Source organism: Triturus cristatus, chromosome 3_2 (genome assembly GCF_964204655.1).
Source record: "Triturus cristatus chromosome 3_2, aTriCri1.1, whole genome shotgun sequence".
In the NCBI taxonomy this organism is placed as follows: Eukaryota; Metazoa; Chordata; class Amphibia; order Caudata; family Salamandridae; genus Triturus; species Triturus cristatus.
Window position 1 is genome coordinate 341823986 of NC_140584.1, and position 18311 is coordinate 341842296.

Below are 18311 nucleotides of genomic sequence, written 5' to 3' on the forward strand. Positions count from 1 at the left end.
TCAGCTTACTTGTTTCTTGATTTTTGTCCGTCATCAGCAAGGAGCAGCAGGTAGGTTTGGGAGGGCTTGAAATGTGGATTATAAGGATGCTCAGGTATATATAGATTTACTGTTCTTAACTTCACATCTATCTGCTGAGTACAGTAAATCTGTACTTACCTGTATATACTTACCATGACAATGTTTTAGAAAATTGTTGCTATGACATTTCTGTAGCACGACATTTGTTTCTTGATATTCTGGCACTAAACCCATTTGGAGAAGGTTCTTGGATGTACCCAATGTATTTTCCCATCTCGTAGAAAGAAAACAACTGACTGTAAGGCAGGGCTGCTCTCCAAGAATTTCTCCCATGATAGAAACATCGATCAATGTCATAATATTTAAATCAGATCGCCTCCTTCACCCCAACTATTTCAAGATACTTCTAAACCCGCTTCTAGAGGTACAGAACTGCCTGATGCGCACTCACTGCTAATAATCTTTGGTAAGCCACACAATCGAGGGAGTGGCGGTCCCGCTCAAAGACTGGATCCCGATTTAGGAAAGGAGAGAGGGATCAGTTGATGTGCAAGAGGCAAAATGGATCAGCTTGAAGACAAATTTGGTTGTAGAATAAGTTCTGTGGTCATGGAAAAATGTTAGAAATGTCATGATTTGATTTAGAAAAAGAGAATTCCTTCTTGAGCTACTTCATCAGACTCGAAATTGCCCAGTGATTACAAGAGAGATTTTCAATAGGATAGAAACTAAACACCTCTGTTTTTTAAAAAAAAGATTTGGTGGAGAAGTCACTCCACCACATTATTCCTACAGTGTAGAGATTTCTCTCCCACATTCGACATTTATTTCCAAAATCAGAAAGTGTTCCACTATCACCCAACTCTAAATCAGGCCATCAAATCTCTTCATAATTGAAATGTTAATATTCCTAATTATGATGACATGAGGGTTCAATCCATGGGTTTAGTCTCAAATATTATTAAGTATGTTGGCAAACATTTAATGTGCGTCTTTTCATATGAAAACCAACACATTTCACATTTATTCCAAAATGCTAAAATCTGCAAGACTGACCTTAGATGAAATTTTCAAATATTTGGCTATTGCGTAAATTAAGATTTAGGTTTAAAAATGTTCCTTCTGGTTTTAAGCAGAATTGTTTTGTCATTTCAGGGCACCGCCAAAAGCTTGAAGATCAAGCACGGGCCTTCCCAGACCGCTTCAGTGAGCTAGAACGGCTCCGTCAGACCATGAGGGTCACACAGTCCACCCCCAATCCCCGAGCAGGCTTGAGCAACACCAGTCACTTTAGTTCACAAGCACAGACACAGATACAAGGTAAGCATAGGTGTTTTATTGACAACCTGTACAGAAACCCAGTGATGGGGCATGGGAAAAGAGTTACTACTGCAGTACAGGATCATGGGATATCTTGAGACCTATCATTAGGCCAGGTGACCTGTAGATCATTTTTTAAAAGGTCAACACAATCAATCACAGGTCGTGAATCTCTGAGGAGAATATGTAGGAGTTTTAATGGATTTGTGGTTTAGATGGCACGGAAAGGTGAAACAAAATTTCCTATTCTCAATGAAGGTGTCGGCAATAGAAATACTGTTCATGGAAAAGCTTTTTCCATGAAAAGAAGAAAAGTAACTGCACTAATGCCCCTATATATACCAAGTGGCGGCTGGCACAGGTAAACGTGGTGCGCAGGTGGGGCGGGGGGAAGAAGTTGACACACGACAGAATAGGTATAGTTAAATAAATAAATAATACCTATTCTGTTGCCTGTGGGCTTCCCCCCTGCCGCGACCTGCCCTGCCCTGCCGCACTGCACTTACCTGTGACGGCCGCTACTATTTATACCTTACAAATGCAGGACTGGTTTAATAACTCTTATTGAATGGTTGGCTGACTTTGTTTTTTTAGCAGATATAGTATTTTTCACCCACTAAGCCTACAACTTTGCAAAACAGAGGCACCAACTTCAGAAAACTGTAAACTTTTTCAATAATGTAATGGTGAATGGGTAAAGACTTCTCAAAAGCAGGTTTTGTTGGTAAAAACAAAACCGATACGGATTTCTTTTTTGTGTGAGAAGTCTCCCTCAAATCTTCCTGCATCCTCAAATCTTCCTGCAAAGAAATGCTTTTCCTTCCAGAACAGAAAAGTTTTGCAATAGGGAAAGTATTTGCGAATTATATCATTCGTACAAACTTTACCGACCACATTAAAATGTCACACACACACACACACCTTATCTTTGTTCTCGCTGAACTTCATGTGCACTAAGAGAAAGAGCAAATAGCTCCCAAAATCGTTCACTGAAATCAGCGCTTGATGCTTCCTATTGAGTGTGACAGTTTAGAATATGTTTTTAAAGTACACCATCTGGAAATGTATCATTTTAATTTTAAACAGATTTTGGAACTGCTATTTCAAAAATGCGTTTCTAGGTCCATGCACAGTTTTCAACAATGAATGTCTTGTTTTATTGCGGAAATATTGCTTCTGAGATTTGGCTAGTCAATGAGCACAATGAAAAGCCATGCTAGGGAAAGGGTTTCCATTGCTTCTCTCTAGATCTCCTGATACAACAGGTGAAGCTCCAAGGATAAATCCCTATAGAGTAAGCACTCCTAGAAAACATTGTGGGGGTGTCTGTTTGTGTGAGAGTGTGCACAGGTGTGAGTGTGCAAACCGGGCACTTGCGCATGTTAACAGGGTAATTTATGCATGCCTAAATCAGAAATATTTATGAATCAAATTACCACTCGTAGACTACAACAACCTGGAAGCGTAAATTGTGCATTTCTTAAACTTCAAGTGCTTTTGTGAACCACCAAATAATTCTCGCATTCTTGACTCATTCGTGCGTCAGTTTAGTTCAGTGGACGCAATATATTTTGCTTTAAAAGTTTGTCCCACTGTATTTTTTCATCCGGTGTCCAGTGGTGCAGATCTGTCAGTTCAAGGTGGTCTCCCTTCTCTGGTTTAAATTCGTATTTATAGTTGCGGTGAACACGGTTCAATTCTCTGCATAAACAGTTGTAACTTCGCTGAGCAATGAATATTGAAACCCTTAAAGGATCTGCGTTTTCTCCCGCGCTGCAACCTCCTGCCCAAAAATCCCGTAATGAAAGGCGATTAGTATCCAGCGAAAAATAACTGACACCGCCTGTGGTTTGCGGGAATGTCCTGTACAATCAAGCCCAGCAACACCGCGAGTTAGAGGAGGAAAAGGAAAACACGCCGTGGCCTAAAAGGTTTATTCATAACTACCATCTTTTTGTAGATTAAGGAGTGACACCAAAAATACAGGCCTGCATTACTGCAGGGCCTGCGGTGCACGATTTAATCACCAGTGATGCTAAAACTCCTGGCTCTGGGGAGCAAGAACCAGGAGCCGGATTTCCTTTTTCCAGGCTCTGCCAGTGATAGAAACTTATTTTCCTGTATATCATTCTGTCCACGTGAGTATTATTTTAATGGTGCATCTTCTCAAAAAGTTACTCTTTCTTCAGATGAATCCATGAGTATGCTCAAACCAAACCACCAAGGCTTCTGCTGGGGATCTCCTGGTTTATGATCAGGGTTATGGTGCAAAGCTATTTTTCTCTGCCTTGAAAACTGTTTTCTAGGTGAAGAGTTCCCTTCCACTCTATCCTTAGAAAAAAAATGGAGGGCCTAATTTATGAGGTTTTGACGTAGGGCAGCGCCACAAGGACTATTGCTGCGCTGCCCTACGTCAAAACAAAAGGGCAGGAATATTACATATCTATGTGATACAGCTCAATCCTGTCCTTTTCCCCAACGCAGGCACCCTTGCACCATGCAGGGCTGATTGATTTTGTGCAGGAACGGACACCTTCCTGCACAAAATTAATCACAAGAGGCGATTTCCTTTTTCTGTTTGTGCTGCATAGAAAAAGGGAAGAACGAGTTCCTGATTACAAATGTTTGGAATTTATCGGTTGTTATCATAATCACCTTTTCTGAATTTTTGGGAAATAACATGCAGATTTTGGTGCTTACTGCACCTAATTCCATATGTCCCGGTAAATCCTGTGCCTTTTTCCGTTGTAAAATTCGGCAGGTTTGACATGCTGAAATTTAATGGAGGATTCACACTTAACTGCATCTGATGGTTATCAGGAATGATAAACTCTGCATCACTTACCATTGTGGTCCCTGTGCAAAGAGATGTTTGTGCGAGGGTCGCACTTTAACCGGCCACTTGTTATCAGGCCTTTAGTGTAGGTGAAAAACTACTCAGACTGCTTTTGTTGATGAATACCTACAAAGTTATTTCTTTGTGGTGGTCACTGTGATCCCAGTGTCCACCCCATTCGCCCTCCCAGGTAACACCCATGCTCATGCCATCAACTCTAAATGTATGACTGGGGTAAATCCAACACCCATGCTCATGCCATCAACTCTAAATGTATGACTGGGGTAAATCCAACCCCCATGCTCATGCCATCAACTCTAAATGTATGACTGGGGTAAATCCAACACCCATTCTCATGCCATCAACTCTAAATGTATGACTGGGGTAAATCCAACACCCATGCTCATGCCATCAACTCTAAATGTATGACTGGGGTAAATCCAACCCCCATGCTCATGCCATCAACTCTAAATGTATGACTGGGGTAAATCCAACCCCCATGCTCATGCCATCAACTCTAAATGTATGACTGGGGTAAATCCAACACCCATGCTCATGCCATCAACTCTAAATGTATGACTGGGGTAAATCCAACCCCCATGCTCATGCCATCAACTCTAAATGTATGACTGGGGTAAATCCAACCCCCATGCTCATGCCATCAACTCTAAATGTATGACTGGGGTAAATCCAACACCCATTCTCATGCCATCAACTCTAAATGTATGACTGGGGTAAATCCAACACCCATGCTCATGCCATCAACTCTAAATGTATGACTGGGGTAAATCCAACCCCCATGCTCATGCCATCAACTCTAAATGTATGACTGGGGTAAATCCAACACCCATTCTCATGCCATCAACTCTAAATGTATGACTGGGGTAAATCCACCACACTTGCACATTTTCGGGGAGAGGATGTAGCGCAGCAGCCAGAGCTGCCGACTCGGGAGGTGGGGATCTGGGTTCGAGTCTCGGCGTTGGCGCAACATCCTGTGATTCTGGGCAGATCACTTAATCCCCCCCGTGCCCATGGATACCCTCACCAGTGATAGACTGCGCTATATAAAATCTACAAACTAAACTTAATATTTTCCACAGTCATAAGTTCCTTCTGCAGACATGCAAGTTCACAGAGCCTGATCCTGTAAATTCAGAACCTGTATTTGCACAGTCAGCAAGAGTTGTGAAGAGGCTGTTCCCTTTCAGCTTTCCAGGCTTACCATCAATCTCCAAACTTCTTTTCTCTGAGCTGATGCTTACCTTATGTTCATCCCCATTTCGTTTGAAATGTATAGCCATTTTAATGATATACCAATTCTTTGCCTTCACCATCATATTGAGTTGGTTTAGTTCCACAATTATACATTATCATTATATAATTATACAAAAATCTAGTTGATCAACATGTTTTATCAACTTCTCGTAATACTTCCTTTTTAACCTCATCAAAATAATTAGGGCTATGCAATTTTCTTTTCTAAGGCTAGGATGAGGGGAAGGAAATGTTGAAGCAAATCTTCTATATTGGGTTAGCTAAATGTGCATACCGTAGACTGACAAAAAAAAATCGAAAATCAAGATGCGTCCCATACTGCTCCCATCCACAGGAAGATTGCAGACCAGCATGCAAACCAGACGGAGAGACACGCTGATTCTGAGTGGCTGCCATTGGCCAATCGGAATGGGCCTAATACAGGAACCTATTCTGATTGATTGACAGGATGGCCAATCACATTGCTAAAACAACAGAAATCTGTTTAGTCGCCATTTCAACCAATCAGAATAAGCTAGGTTGGAGAGCAGCAGTTAGAGGCAGTTTATTGTGGCGGTGGGTAGGGGGAATGAGTATTTGCTACTAGACAAAAAATCTGCAGTCAGATATTTTGAGGATTAAGTCTTAGCTCACCACACTGGTGATGGCAGCAATGTAAGTATTACATATGCTACAGTGGGTATAAATCTAGTGAAAAGAACTAAAAAGGTATTCCCAAATATGTTCTTCTACGTAGAATGGGCTATGTATTGTGCAGATAAAATACCATACCACAAATGATGCCACACTCATTTTTCTTCATGTGCTCTCTGTGGCATTAAACCCCATGAAATATTTCCATGGCTGGGTCTTTCTTCCAGAGTTCTGGACAAACGTCGTACTGTTGTTCCCTGTCACAGTTTCAGCCATTTGGTCTTCTTGTGCCAACCAAGCTTCTTTCTGTGGGTCCTTGTCACAGCTGATCCATAGTACTGTTTTCAGCCACGTTGTTTATTTGTTCCAAGCATGCCCCTTCTCCAGGTCCTCCGTGTCGCAACCAACCCAGGAACACACTTTTTGGCCTTTTTTAGGTCTCATGTGGCGTTGCAGGGCAGAGCCCTGCTCCGTCTCTGCAAGAGATTTTGCAAGAGAGGACTTTCAGAAGAGGGTCTTAAGCCCCGTCCCTCATTTCCATTGCCCGGCGTCACCGTTTATGCTAAACGATGGCCTGCCATTGGAAATGAGGGTTTTCTGTGGACACCCTTTCTCTCCGAGCCGGACTGGCTCGCCTGGTTTGTGTCTGTCGTGCAGACATTTCTTATCAGCTTGTTTATTTAACAAGCTGATAAGAAATGTCTTCACAAGAGCCATGAAGGAGCATGCACCAGGCGTCCTGCAACCACACTGGCTTCACGCCTGGAGCATGCACCAGTCAGCTCTCTCATTGGTCTGTCGCTGGCTGGTGAGTGGACTTCAGTGCGGCAGTGCCATTCTCCCCCTCTCGCCTCTGTGTTGAGTGGAAGACGGCTCCCGCCTTGGCAGTGGCAGGCGGTCCCTTCTCTGTTTTCACACACACTTTTGTGGTAGGGACACATATCTCCCTTTTCACAAACACTGCTGCTGTGAAAGGAGCTTGCTGCTATTAGCACACTTTTGTGTTGACGGTAGGAATTTCGACCCACCACCACCCTCCGCCTAAGAGCTACCAAACTCCAGGCAAGGACATGGCTAGCTCATCCCTCACAGACCCTCCTGCCTCCCATGCCCACCCACAAGTCCCACTCCCGGCGCTTGAGCAGCTACACGGCTGACCCTCCCCCACCCTCCTCCGCTGCGCGGCCTGTGTGTGCTTTCTCGCTTCGCAGCACCGAGTTGTCGGAGGTTGACGAGCCACATACACCCCCGGCACAGCTGTTCGCCCCTTCCCTCTCCTCAGCGGCACACTTGTGCGAGTTCCACCCGTCAGCGGTTCCGACAGAGCTCACTGTATACCGGAAAACACAAGCACTGTTGTGTGAGGTGGAAACACACACACCTCTTATGGCCCACTACAGGACCACGGTCAGACGGTTTGCCAGTGGTGCACATGCTGAACAGACCCGAGGCGACTTAAGCGGTTCCGAGGGGCCGATGGCTGCATGTTTCTACATATCTGCACGTATTCGTTGAGTGATTCCAATGTGTGTGTGTGTGTGTGGCCGTGTGCGTGATGGCTGAGTTGTGGCTTTTTGTGTGTAATGATTATGCTTCCAATTGATGCCTGCATGCAACTGTGAGATTGCAATACATAGTGTGTGTTAAGGCTTTGTGCGTAGGTGGAGAGATGGTTGTGTTTGCAACCAATGTCTGCATGCGATGCATTGCTTTTTTTTTTTTTGCAGGTTTATATCGCGTGAACTTGGCTTAGAGGCATGCAACCGCTTTACTTGAACATCAGTTTACATTACACAAGGTCCGACTTTTTTTATTGCTTTAGATACAGAGAGATGAAGTGCTTTGCCTAGAATCACAAGATGTTGACCGGACGCCGGGACTCAACCCTGGTTCCCTTGCTCCAAAGTCAGGGGCTTAGGCTTGCGATATCTGTGTGCCTGCCTGTGTGCATGATGGCTTTGCATGTATTTGGGGGAGAGGTGGCTATGGTAAGGTTCGCATGTAATGACTGTATGTGAGGGGAATGGTTATGTGACAGCATTATCTCCCCAGCGCCTAATTCATTTCCAAAATCTGCATACATTCAAGACCTCGTACCCCCTGGCAACTCGATTCTCTGATCCCCATGTGTCTCCTAATTCTTGTGCAGTCCTTCTTTTATGTCTGTGGCTTGTGTTTTTTGCCCTAGAAGGTCTTCATCCTGACTTCAAGGGAGCTTTGGCTAATGTGCTTTATGGGAGAGCTAGATACTGTACATTCGGGTAGCATTAGATGTTGTGCCCGAGGTGAGCACTGAGTGTTTAGAGTCAGGGGAGCACTATTATGTACATGCCAAAGGCAAATGGGTGTGTGCATTATGAGAGACAGATGAGGATGCACAGCAAATTACACAGAGGGTTGTACGAAGGGTCACACATCGTTGTATAGTAACTGGGCACAGGGATAGTTCCGAGAGATTGAAGTTGTGCCATCCCGGCATGAGGATCTTATCACGTTCTGCTTTTAATTGCATTCCTGGACTTGTGATATTCCTTCATTATAAATGAAGGACTACTAGTACAAGATGTTAAGCCTGTATTTATGACGAATCCCCCCCACCTTCGTCTTTAAAAATGCAATAGGTCTCGCCTTTCATTAAGTTAAAGCCATTTGCTTTGCTATACAATACCATTAGCAAATCAAATGGCTTTAACTTAATCAAAGGCGAGACCTATTGCATTTTCAATGCTTGTTCTTTCTTCTCTCCACCACTTTTCTTTCCGTGGGTCCTTCAAACAAGCACCTCTGGATTTCTGTTTTTGATTATTTGATCGCTTTCAGTTCTCCAGTCATTGAGGACAATCCCAATACAATTTCACTATGTTTTACTAAAATTACCGTTTATAAAGGGGGGCGTGAACAGACACAGCAAAACTCATCTATTCATAGAGTCACTCAAGTGCCAACTTTTCAAGCACTGATTATTTGGATTCTTGCCTGGGGGGTTTTGTCTCTTAGCTGAAATAATACGGACGTTTTGCAAGCAAAAAGCACCATTCTGTTCAACTATAAAACAGTTTATGGAAGATAGAGAGTTCTGAGTGGTCATATTGTTAGCTGGACAAACGCGAAGTTGTGTTCAAGTCTCGAGGGTCAAATAAACATGCTGTAAAACTTTTTTAATGGAAGAAAACAATTATTTCTTGTGTGAAAAGGGTTTTGGATAATAATAGCTCAATGTACCAGTCTTTTCTTTGTACTCAAATTTATTTTCCCATTTTTGATCTTGATTCCCATTAATGCTACTCTGCGTCATATCTGCATCACAGAGAATTCAGAATAATAAGATATACAGTTCTTGATCAGCATGTTAGTTCAGTGCTACCACAGACCCCCCTAGGGGCGTCATTTAGAAGTAGCTAAGGGTAGCAGCTGAGAGCGCCATGTCGCCATTTCAAACCCCCTGTGGACGTCATTGCAACAAAGACGATTTTAAAGGGAAACATGGCTTTAGTCTTGTCTAGTTGTAGTAGCTGCTTGAGTATTCCGGTTTACTAACATAGTACGGCCTTAAACGTTCATTAAAGTTAGTTTCAAAATATTGAAAATACGGATTGTTTTAAAAATGTTCAAATGGTTGTTATCGAGGTCATCGGTCATGCAATGTCACTTTCACATTTCCTTCGAGGGGGGTAATCAAAGGACATGCGATGTCACGTCTGTGTCCAACTATTAATTAAAATTGAGATGGAAAATTAAAAAATAAACAGCAGCTAATTCATCAAGTTAAGGAAGATTTGACTATTTTTTATGTTTAAGTTACACCGATGCCCATGCACATGTTGCACTTTTTTTTTACAGATTTGCATACCTTTCCTTGAGTACGGTACAGGAATTAAAACAATATATATATCTTTGTTAAAAAAAAGCTGTTTGTAGAAGGAAGAGACTTTTGAAGCTAATCTCTGCAAGGTGCATCTAGCAATGGGCAAAGAAGCACTATCCAGATTTCAATTAAAAATACATTTCAGCACTAACAACATATAGTAAATTTATAAGCATGAATGTTAGTTTAATCATCCTGGCTGATCTATCCATGGGCAACGATGATTTTGTGTTGGGTTCCCAGACATGGAGCAGATAAGACCTGTCTTGTATGCTATAATCACTACCGGGTATGAGCCGCAAAGCTGGCCCAGGAGAACGACACTAGCAGGAAATGCAGGGGAAAGCGTAGGTTTGAGACTCATCAGCAGTGCTGTGGGTTTGGTTTTCAGGGCACACCCAACTGGTTGCCCTTCCTGCCCTTGACCGTTCCTTTGCCACTTTCAATGCTCTCCCCTGGGTTACCACCCGTCTCCAGGGATCTTAAAAAAAACAATGCTCACACAGTCCTCCTCTACTGGGTCTGGAACTCTGCTGCTGCGGAGATCAGGACCAGACCTTCACATTTCTAAAGTGGTCTGAAACCCCTTGCGGGAAAATTCTAAATTTGTAAAGCTCAAACATATCACCCTTTAAGGTTTCAAGGCGCTGGGGGCTGTCGGGGCGATTAAGTGAGCGATTGCCCAGAGTCACATGATACAGAACTGCTGCCTGCGATCGAACTGTGAGCCCTGCGCAGCGGAGTCAGCTGCTCTGGCCGCTGCGCCACACCTCTCCCAAGAATGGTGGGTACTATAGTAAACTGTTCCCTTTGTAATTTGTGAGTAAGTTATGCATTCCTAGCATACATTACACACAAGTAGCACACCCTTGCATAAATAGCTTGGAATTATGTCTTCTTTTGACAAGTGGGCGCATTCTACTTATACACAAATTATGCATCTATCTTGGGGAAGTCCACTTGGAAACAACTTATACTTTTGTGCGTCGCCTCTATAGTCGCTAAGAAAAAGAGGGCTCTACAGACCAGTCTCGAGTTCATAGAATGTGTGTAAACGGTGTGGCAGTGTCACCTAGAATGAAAAGATGGAGCAGAAGATAACAGCACACTTTCTGAGGTAACATCCAAAAGCAAAAAACAAAAACAAAAGTTACACATGAAGATACAGGAAAAGAAAAAGAAAGTAATAATGTGATACAGGGGAACGCCCTGGGAACGCTCAACAGGAAGTCATACATGTGACCCTCGTAGGTGTAGGAGTAGGTGAGAAAAGGAAAAAACAAAAACAGCCACAACCCAGGCCACAGAGACAAAAGGAAATCCATAACTGCAAGTATGTGGTATATCATGGTACAAGCTTGGTTCCTACATCAAAATTAAGGACTAGAGGTTCCCATTGACAGCTAGAATGGACTGAAGCAATGCACAACATAGCAAAAATAAATGCACTACAGCATGGAAAACTGACACAAGTTATTTGTAAAAACATGGATGGATCCCTATGTACAGTATCTAATGGAATATAAAACCTCAAGGGCCTTCCTGCAAGTGAAGTAAGGACTTAGGGCTCCCATGGACATCTGAAAGGACGCAAAGAATGAAGAATACAGAAGCGAGAAGCTCAATGAGCTTGGAAGTGTGAGGCTCAGCAATGTGCAAAAACTGCAAAACAGAACTGATAGATGAAGAAAATAATATATGTGTGTGTGTGTGTGTATGTATGCATTAATGTATATATATATGTGCATTCATATATGCACATACATAAATAGACATGTATATCTTTTTTCACTGAAAAAACAAAGGTTAAAGGGATTTTTTAGTTAGGAATTCTAATGATATCTTACTTTACATTTAAAAAAAACCTTAGAAATTCACTGACAAAAGCAAAGGTTAAAGGGACGGTAAAGTTAGGTGAAAGTGTCACTTAAAACATACAGTTCCAAACTAACGAAGCCACTGATATTCATCAGTTATAGTTATCTCAGGTTATATCTGGTGCCTTAATGGAACTGTAACTCGAGACCCATGCCATGCACACTGTGGTCATCAATGATGTCATTTCAGATGTTGCAGTTATGTTATCAATGATACCATTACACATGTCATGAGTGATGTAATATTGGAGGTAAGTAGCAGTGCATGGCGAGGGGGAGAGATATAGTTGCTTCAGAGCCTCAATTTGTTGTAAGGCCGGGAAGGTTGTTAGGATATTTAAGCAGGTAGTAACCAAGGACCTCCATCACACTAGGAGATTTCCCCTCTGGCCTTTTTGCTCAGATCCCTGACCCACGGTAAAACTACTCTTCTAAAAGATGACTTTAGGGTGATTGGAAATGCACAAATGCTGAATTTGTGTGCCTTCAGATTTAAGACATGGGAGACAAACTCAAGTCTACTGAGTAGTTTTCAGGGCCAGACTGACCGTAGCGGGCACCGGTCATTTCCCTGATGGGCTGGAGGGGTGGAGGCTGCTTTTGTGCCCGTGGGGGCCGGTTTTGTTACTGGGGCTGGTTTTGCTGCACTATTAGTGATTCAGCAGAACCTGTGCAAACCCTTAAAAATGCAGTGATGGAGGACAATGAGGAACAGCAGATTTCCATCCCTCCAGTCACTAAATGTTGTCATTGCTGCTCCTGTGTCTCAAAGGGACAAGGAATGCAATGCAAAATAAAATGACCTACTCATTGAGACATAGAGGAAAGTGTGCAGTGGTCCCTCAATGCCAGCAATAGACATTAAAGAAGGACTAGCTGCCCATCACGGAAATTTTCCCAGTCACCTGTATTCTTGAACCTTCACATTTACTGTGTCCTTTTCGGCGGCAGGGTCGGACTTTGACAGAAAATAGGCCCGGGCACCAAAATAAAAGTGTCCATCATTAGTGAATTAGCTAAAAAAAATAAGTGGCCCATGTTTGCATTTTTTTAAACGTGTATAGAAACGCTGTATAAGTATTTTGCAAGGTATGTCAGACTGTGTGGTTTGAGCTTGCTGCAGGCAATGTTTGTTTTAATATCTAGTAATTTTTACAGTAAAACTCGGCACAGCTGAACATAGGCCCACAAACAGTCAAAAAACTGACCCACACCCTGACCTGTCAGACCTGGTGCTTAACTTGAGCTGGTGGTTGCTGGTGAGGGGCACCAGCACTTATTTTTGAAGACAGACACTTATTTTCTTTATCATTTTTTTACGGAGTGCAAAAGAGGGAAATAACACAGATAGGAAAGAAGGAGGAAGAGAAAGACTGCAAAACTACCATCCTTGGTATCCCACAGGCCAAAGTCTAATTTCACCGGCCACCGGCTTCTGAGCAGAGTTTTGGGGACCAGCACTCTTTCTTTCGCAAATTAAGCACTGGTCAGACCAGCCCGTCAGGCTCTGCCTGATTGCCCTATAGGCCCGTGATGGATCCATTGTGATTGGCAGTCTTTGATACTGCTTGTGTTAGATGGACCCCGCAAGTGCTTATGTGCTGGATCCCTTGTGCCAGAGAGCTCACTAGAAAGTGCAGGGAGCAAGCCTGACTTCACTCCAAATTGCAACACATTTAGACACATTGCAACCCCTCCCTTCCGCCTCCAACCTTTGCCAGGGTCGCAATATTAGTTCATCCATGGGAAGAAAAGCCACTAATGGTGCACTATAAGATCCAATGATGCGCCCAGCGCGCCTGTACATTTGTATTCTCCTGATGGACCAAGTGCAGGCAGACCCAGATCAAGCAGGAAGGGAGCTGAATTCTCACCAGTGCACCAGGCAGTGCTTTCGTTTTTTATGAGCACAGATTCAGTCTAGAGAAATGGGTCGTTCTCTCTGTAGCGACATCCCTGACTGGCCAAGAAAGCTAGAATTGAGTCAGGGATGTGTTAGTGTCACCTGACATGTGACAGGCATTGCCCAGCTCCGTCACTGTTGCACTTGCACACACCAGTTGGAAAAAACCCCGTTTCCTCATGAGTCAGACCACCTCTGCGTTCGAAACCCAGCCTTCACACCAGCTCTTTGGCCGTTCATGCAATGAACGCAAAGCCCCACCCATGGTAGCGCCTACCCAGGGACACAGAGAGGTCTCCTGTTATGTTATGTTATGTTATGTTATGTTATGTTATGTTAACAAGCGTTGCTAAAGGCCACGTTCACCAATGGTTTCTTGGCACTGTAACGGCTAAGGGAATGAGAAGCCAGAGGGAAACCTACAAATCATACTAGCACAAATTATTCTGTCTAAAAAGCCAGGTTTTCAGATTTTTCCTAAACGTTTTAAAGTTAAAGTTGAAGCCTGTCAGAATGCAGTCATTAACCAATGTAAGTCTGCACCCTAAATAACCCAAGTGAGCTTCTGCAAAGAGGACCTGGAGCAGATGGGGATAGTTGGGCTTCTTTGCCCGCCTGTAGTGAAAGAGTTTGAGTCGATATCTCTGGCAGCCTTATTGTCTATGAACAGCCAGGCATTAACAGCGGTTGATTTCTGTTCATGGTAATATATAAAACCCCAGCTTCGACTCGGGCCTATATTTGTAGGGAGGGAGGGCTATTAACCGTAGGCAGAGGGCATTAACAGCTGTTAACAGCATCAATAGAGTAAAATAGTTTTAAGTATTGCTTGAGGTTGCATATAGATACGCAAAGTAGAAACAGATTTACCGGAATAGTACATAGCCAAGCTATCCTTCTCCAGTCAAATCATTGTTAGTTGTTCAAATCCTATATTTTGACAATTAATTTAAATTGTCAGGAAGTGGTATGAGGTTATCATACAGAGAAAACCTGTTAGGTCAAATAAACAAAGGAAATACACTTTCAGAAGGTTTTCGGCTTGCATGATAACTCATGGAAAGTGGTGTAAATAAGGCTTGGAAACGAGTGAAAAATGGCGCATTGATTGGGTAGAAGTTATTATACACGTCTCACAGAAGTTTAGCAAATGCAAACTGACTCATAAATAACTAGAAACGCAACTGATTTGGAAATATTTTTGGCGTTCACATGAAATAACCCCGGCTGGTTTTGCAGATTCAGCACCAGTGAACAAGGATTTTTGCTGCATTTCTTCACCACAGTACAGCTTTAGTGCAGCATTTGCTCGCGCGGTACTCTAGAGGAAGGCTGCCATCTTTATCACTGTGTGTATTACTCAAGCAGTCCGCCATTTTGGGAACAGGTGTGGGAGACATTCCACATATAAACAGAGCCTCTCTACAACATTCATTATTAATGGGATCTCCAGGCTGAGGTAATCTCCAGCTTACTGGTATCTCTCGGGTGCTCGATCCCTGCATTGTCCTTGCTTAGAGTTCATTTTAGGGATCAGGAAGCAGAGATAGTCCATAGGCAGAGCACATTAGTAGAAGTGGGCGCGTCCCACTCACAAAATAGATAGTGCATAGCCCACAGATTCCCCATTGATTGGTTTACTTTAGCAGACGGCCCTTAAATTCATAATCCCAACCCTTATCCTGTAACTCCCAATGTTCTGCTGTCGAATTCCGTTAATGTTTTTCTGAAATATTGATTGCTAAAGGGTTGAAGTTTTTTTTTTTCAATCACAGCACCATGTCTCCCAGAATCAACTACTGATGTAGCTAACAATGAAAGTCAAACCTTTTCTTCTTTACCTCTAGTATTCATGGTTTTGTTATTCTAGTCGAAGGGTAGTTGCTGTTTTGTCCAGATTAAGCATTAAACTCAATGGCAGTGATGTATTGTAGTATGTTGTAATTACATTTAAATGCCCCTGACTGGCTAAATGGTAGTGCGATGGAATGGAATAGTGTGTATCCGTCATGTGGGTGGTGTATCATATGTTGCGTGAGATAAAGAGTGTTTTTTCTCCGCACCTATGCATGAACTTCCAAATGTAAGTGCGTTCGCTGTCCATAGCTGGGATTGGAGCCTTTAGTTCTTTACAATAAACGTCCCTTGAAAAAGAGCATAAACACTACATTTAGTTGGTTTGGAACTGATACCTCTTTATAGGTAGTTAGGCAGTTGCTATTTCTTGCTTGCTCTGGGTCTTTTGCTACCGTTTTCATGGGTGATATTTTCATGTTCAGCTCTATAAATTAATAAAAGATATCTCTGTTGAAGTCCTTTCTGATAATACAAATCTTAAAAACAATATTTACCATTTTTATGGGACAAGTACCCTTCTGTATCAAGTTCATTAAAAATGTTCCAATGGCTGAGGAAGCGAAGTCCTTTTGAAAATGTGCACCGATGTTTGCATCACCCTAGAATGGCGACGGATGTAAACGTGCTGTTACTGTGACATGTGATGGAAGCCCTTAAACAAATATAGGTTACATGGCACAGCTCCACATTGCCTGATTGATGGGTCGGGCTTTGCACTGTATAAACGGTACAAAAAGAGGTCATGGGATTTCACCCTAGAAAATCATCAGTATTCTGCAATAAACTTTAAATTTAGAAAGAGGGCATGAAGGAGTTAGGATAGAAGCATCTTACTTTCTGAATTGGTTGGTCACTGATACCATCAGCTATGTGATTGGTGATATCATCAATTACAACACAGATGGTATTAGCATAATGTGATGAATACGCTTAAATAGCTTTTAATCTACTGGGAGTCTTATTTTTGGACAGCTTTCCATCATTTTCAGTTTGTGCTTTTACAAAAAGGGTCAACCCATATAAAATGAGTCCAGACGCGGCCCCTGTGTCTAAAGGCTCAATCCACAGCTCACTGACAGCAGAAAGCGCCAAGAATCGGCCTAGCGGTTCCAGCGAGGCTGGTTTCCTTCTAAAATGTCATACAGAATGTAAGAAAAATAACAACATGCTGTCCCAGCAAATACAAGTGTCAGTCACAGTGGTCAAAACTGCTGGCTCAAGTTATTCCAACACAATTATTGTTCCAGCGACAATACTTATGGGATAAAGTACCCTAAACGTTACACTAGAAGGATGCTGCAAGTCACCAATGCAGTCCTTTAGAAAGTCACAGAACTGAGACATTACTTGAAATATCCTTATGACATATAGTAGGGAGTACTATATTCCTTATATTACATGGCCATACCACCATCCTTAGCCCACCCTCTGTGAGATCTCATACTGCTTAAACATTCGTATGATGCAGATATTAGGGTGGCACAACACATGAGAATCTGTGCTGTGAAAACACACCAATGTCCAAGTTTTTATTGGAAGTAAGGTGTGGTTGAAACTGTTTAATATGTCACTTTCAAAAGCGGATCTGATTAGACTGTGGAGTAACATACGGAGAGATTCCTGTTGTTTTGTAAAGAACTTCATTATTTATCAATAATAAACATTCTTTCATAACTAATAAACTCCTTGTCAGCTAATCAAAGCGTTGTAAAGCTTTTCGTTGTACAAACAGCAGCCGTAATTCTGCTTGTGATCTGCCTTCACTATGTCTGTTGGCTCTGGAAGGAGCATTGAGACCTCTGAACTGTCATAAAGTATTACAGATGGGCACTGGTGCAGTTTTCCTATTACAGGTGTGTAGTGTTATCGTAAATGGCCGTATTAAGACAATTAGAGACAGGTTTTTATACAGATCCAAATTTGAAAACATTGAAAAGTGTGGATAAGACACAAAGAGCCCGTCACGTGACATAAATATGCGACGGTGAACTGTACTGCTATAATGCTAATACGGATTTCATAGGACGATTGCACTTAAAAGCCATAGATGAGAGCTGTGATAGTTAATGCCTGGAAATTCTACCTATATAATTATATTAATGCCTTGAAATCCTTCACTGTAATTATATGATACGACGTGACTTGAAATGAAATAAGAGGCATTTTTAGAGCCTTTAAGTCACCAAAACAAAACATTTTTCACCCCTTTCCTTTGAGGAGCCTTTAGCTCCCCTCGATTGCACTTCTCGGTTTCCATATATTGTTTTCGAAGCTTATGTTTTTATGAGCCTGGGTGCACACAGGCAGCATTATAAAGTCATTACTGTGTGACAGTGGCACTTCACCAATCTGCTTTTTAAGGAGTTCACTGTGAGTAAATTATTTGAGGCAACTGTGCCCACCTTGAGATTGTCGTTAGAGAGAGCGTGTCTTTGAATATGTTTTCATGAATCCTGGTCCATTCACACAAAGAGGCTGCGCTTTGCAATGGCAGTAGAATTGCAAAATTCTCTACTGTATATATTCAAACAGATAACATATGACTTCAATGGGCACCATATTTTGAAAAATAAAAACTATGACCTTCTACAAACATAGAAGTAGGACTACAATTTTGCCTCAACCAAGGTGCGCCAATTGATTTCAGTGCCTGGGCCACCAACATAGAGAACACAGATGCTGAGTCCCATTCTGAACGCAATGTTTTTTCCATCCCTGCTT

The 18311-nt window shown here is 42.4% G+C and overlaps 1 protein-coding gene across 4 annotated transcripts in view; it reads left to right on the forward strand.

The window, feature by feature from the left end:
* Positions 1–18311, forward strand: part of RUNX3 (RUNX family transcription factor 3) — a 460239-nt gene that overhangs the window by 396201 nt on the left and 45727 nt on the right. For all 4 annotated transcript variants that reach the window (XM_085647821.1, XM_085647818.1, XM_085647820.1 and 1 more), the window contains one exon: positions 1177–1341. In XM_085647821.1, coding sequence (XP_085503947.1) covers positions 1177–1341 — 165 coding nt within the window. The remainder of the gene's footprint in view (positions 1–1176; positions 1342–18311) is intronic.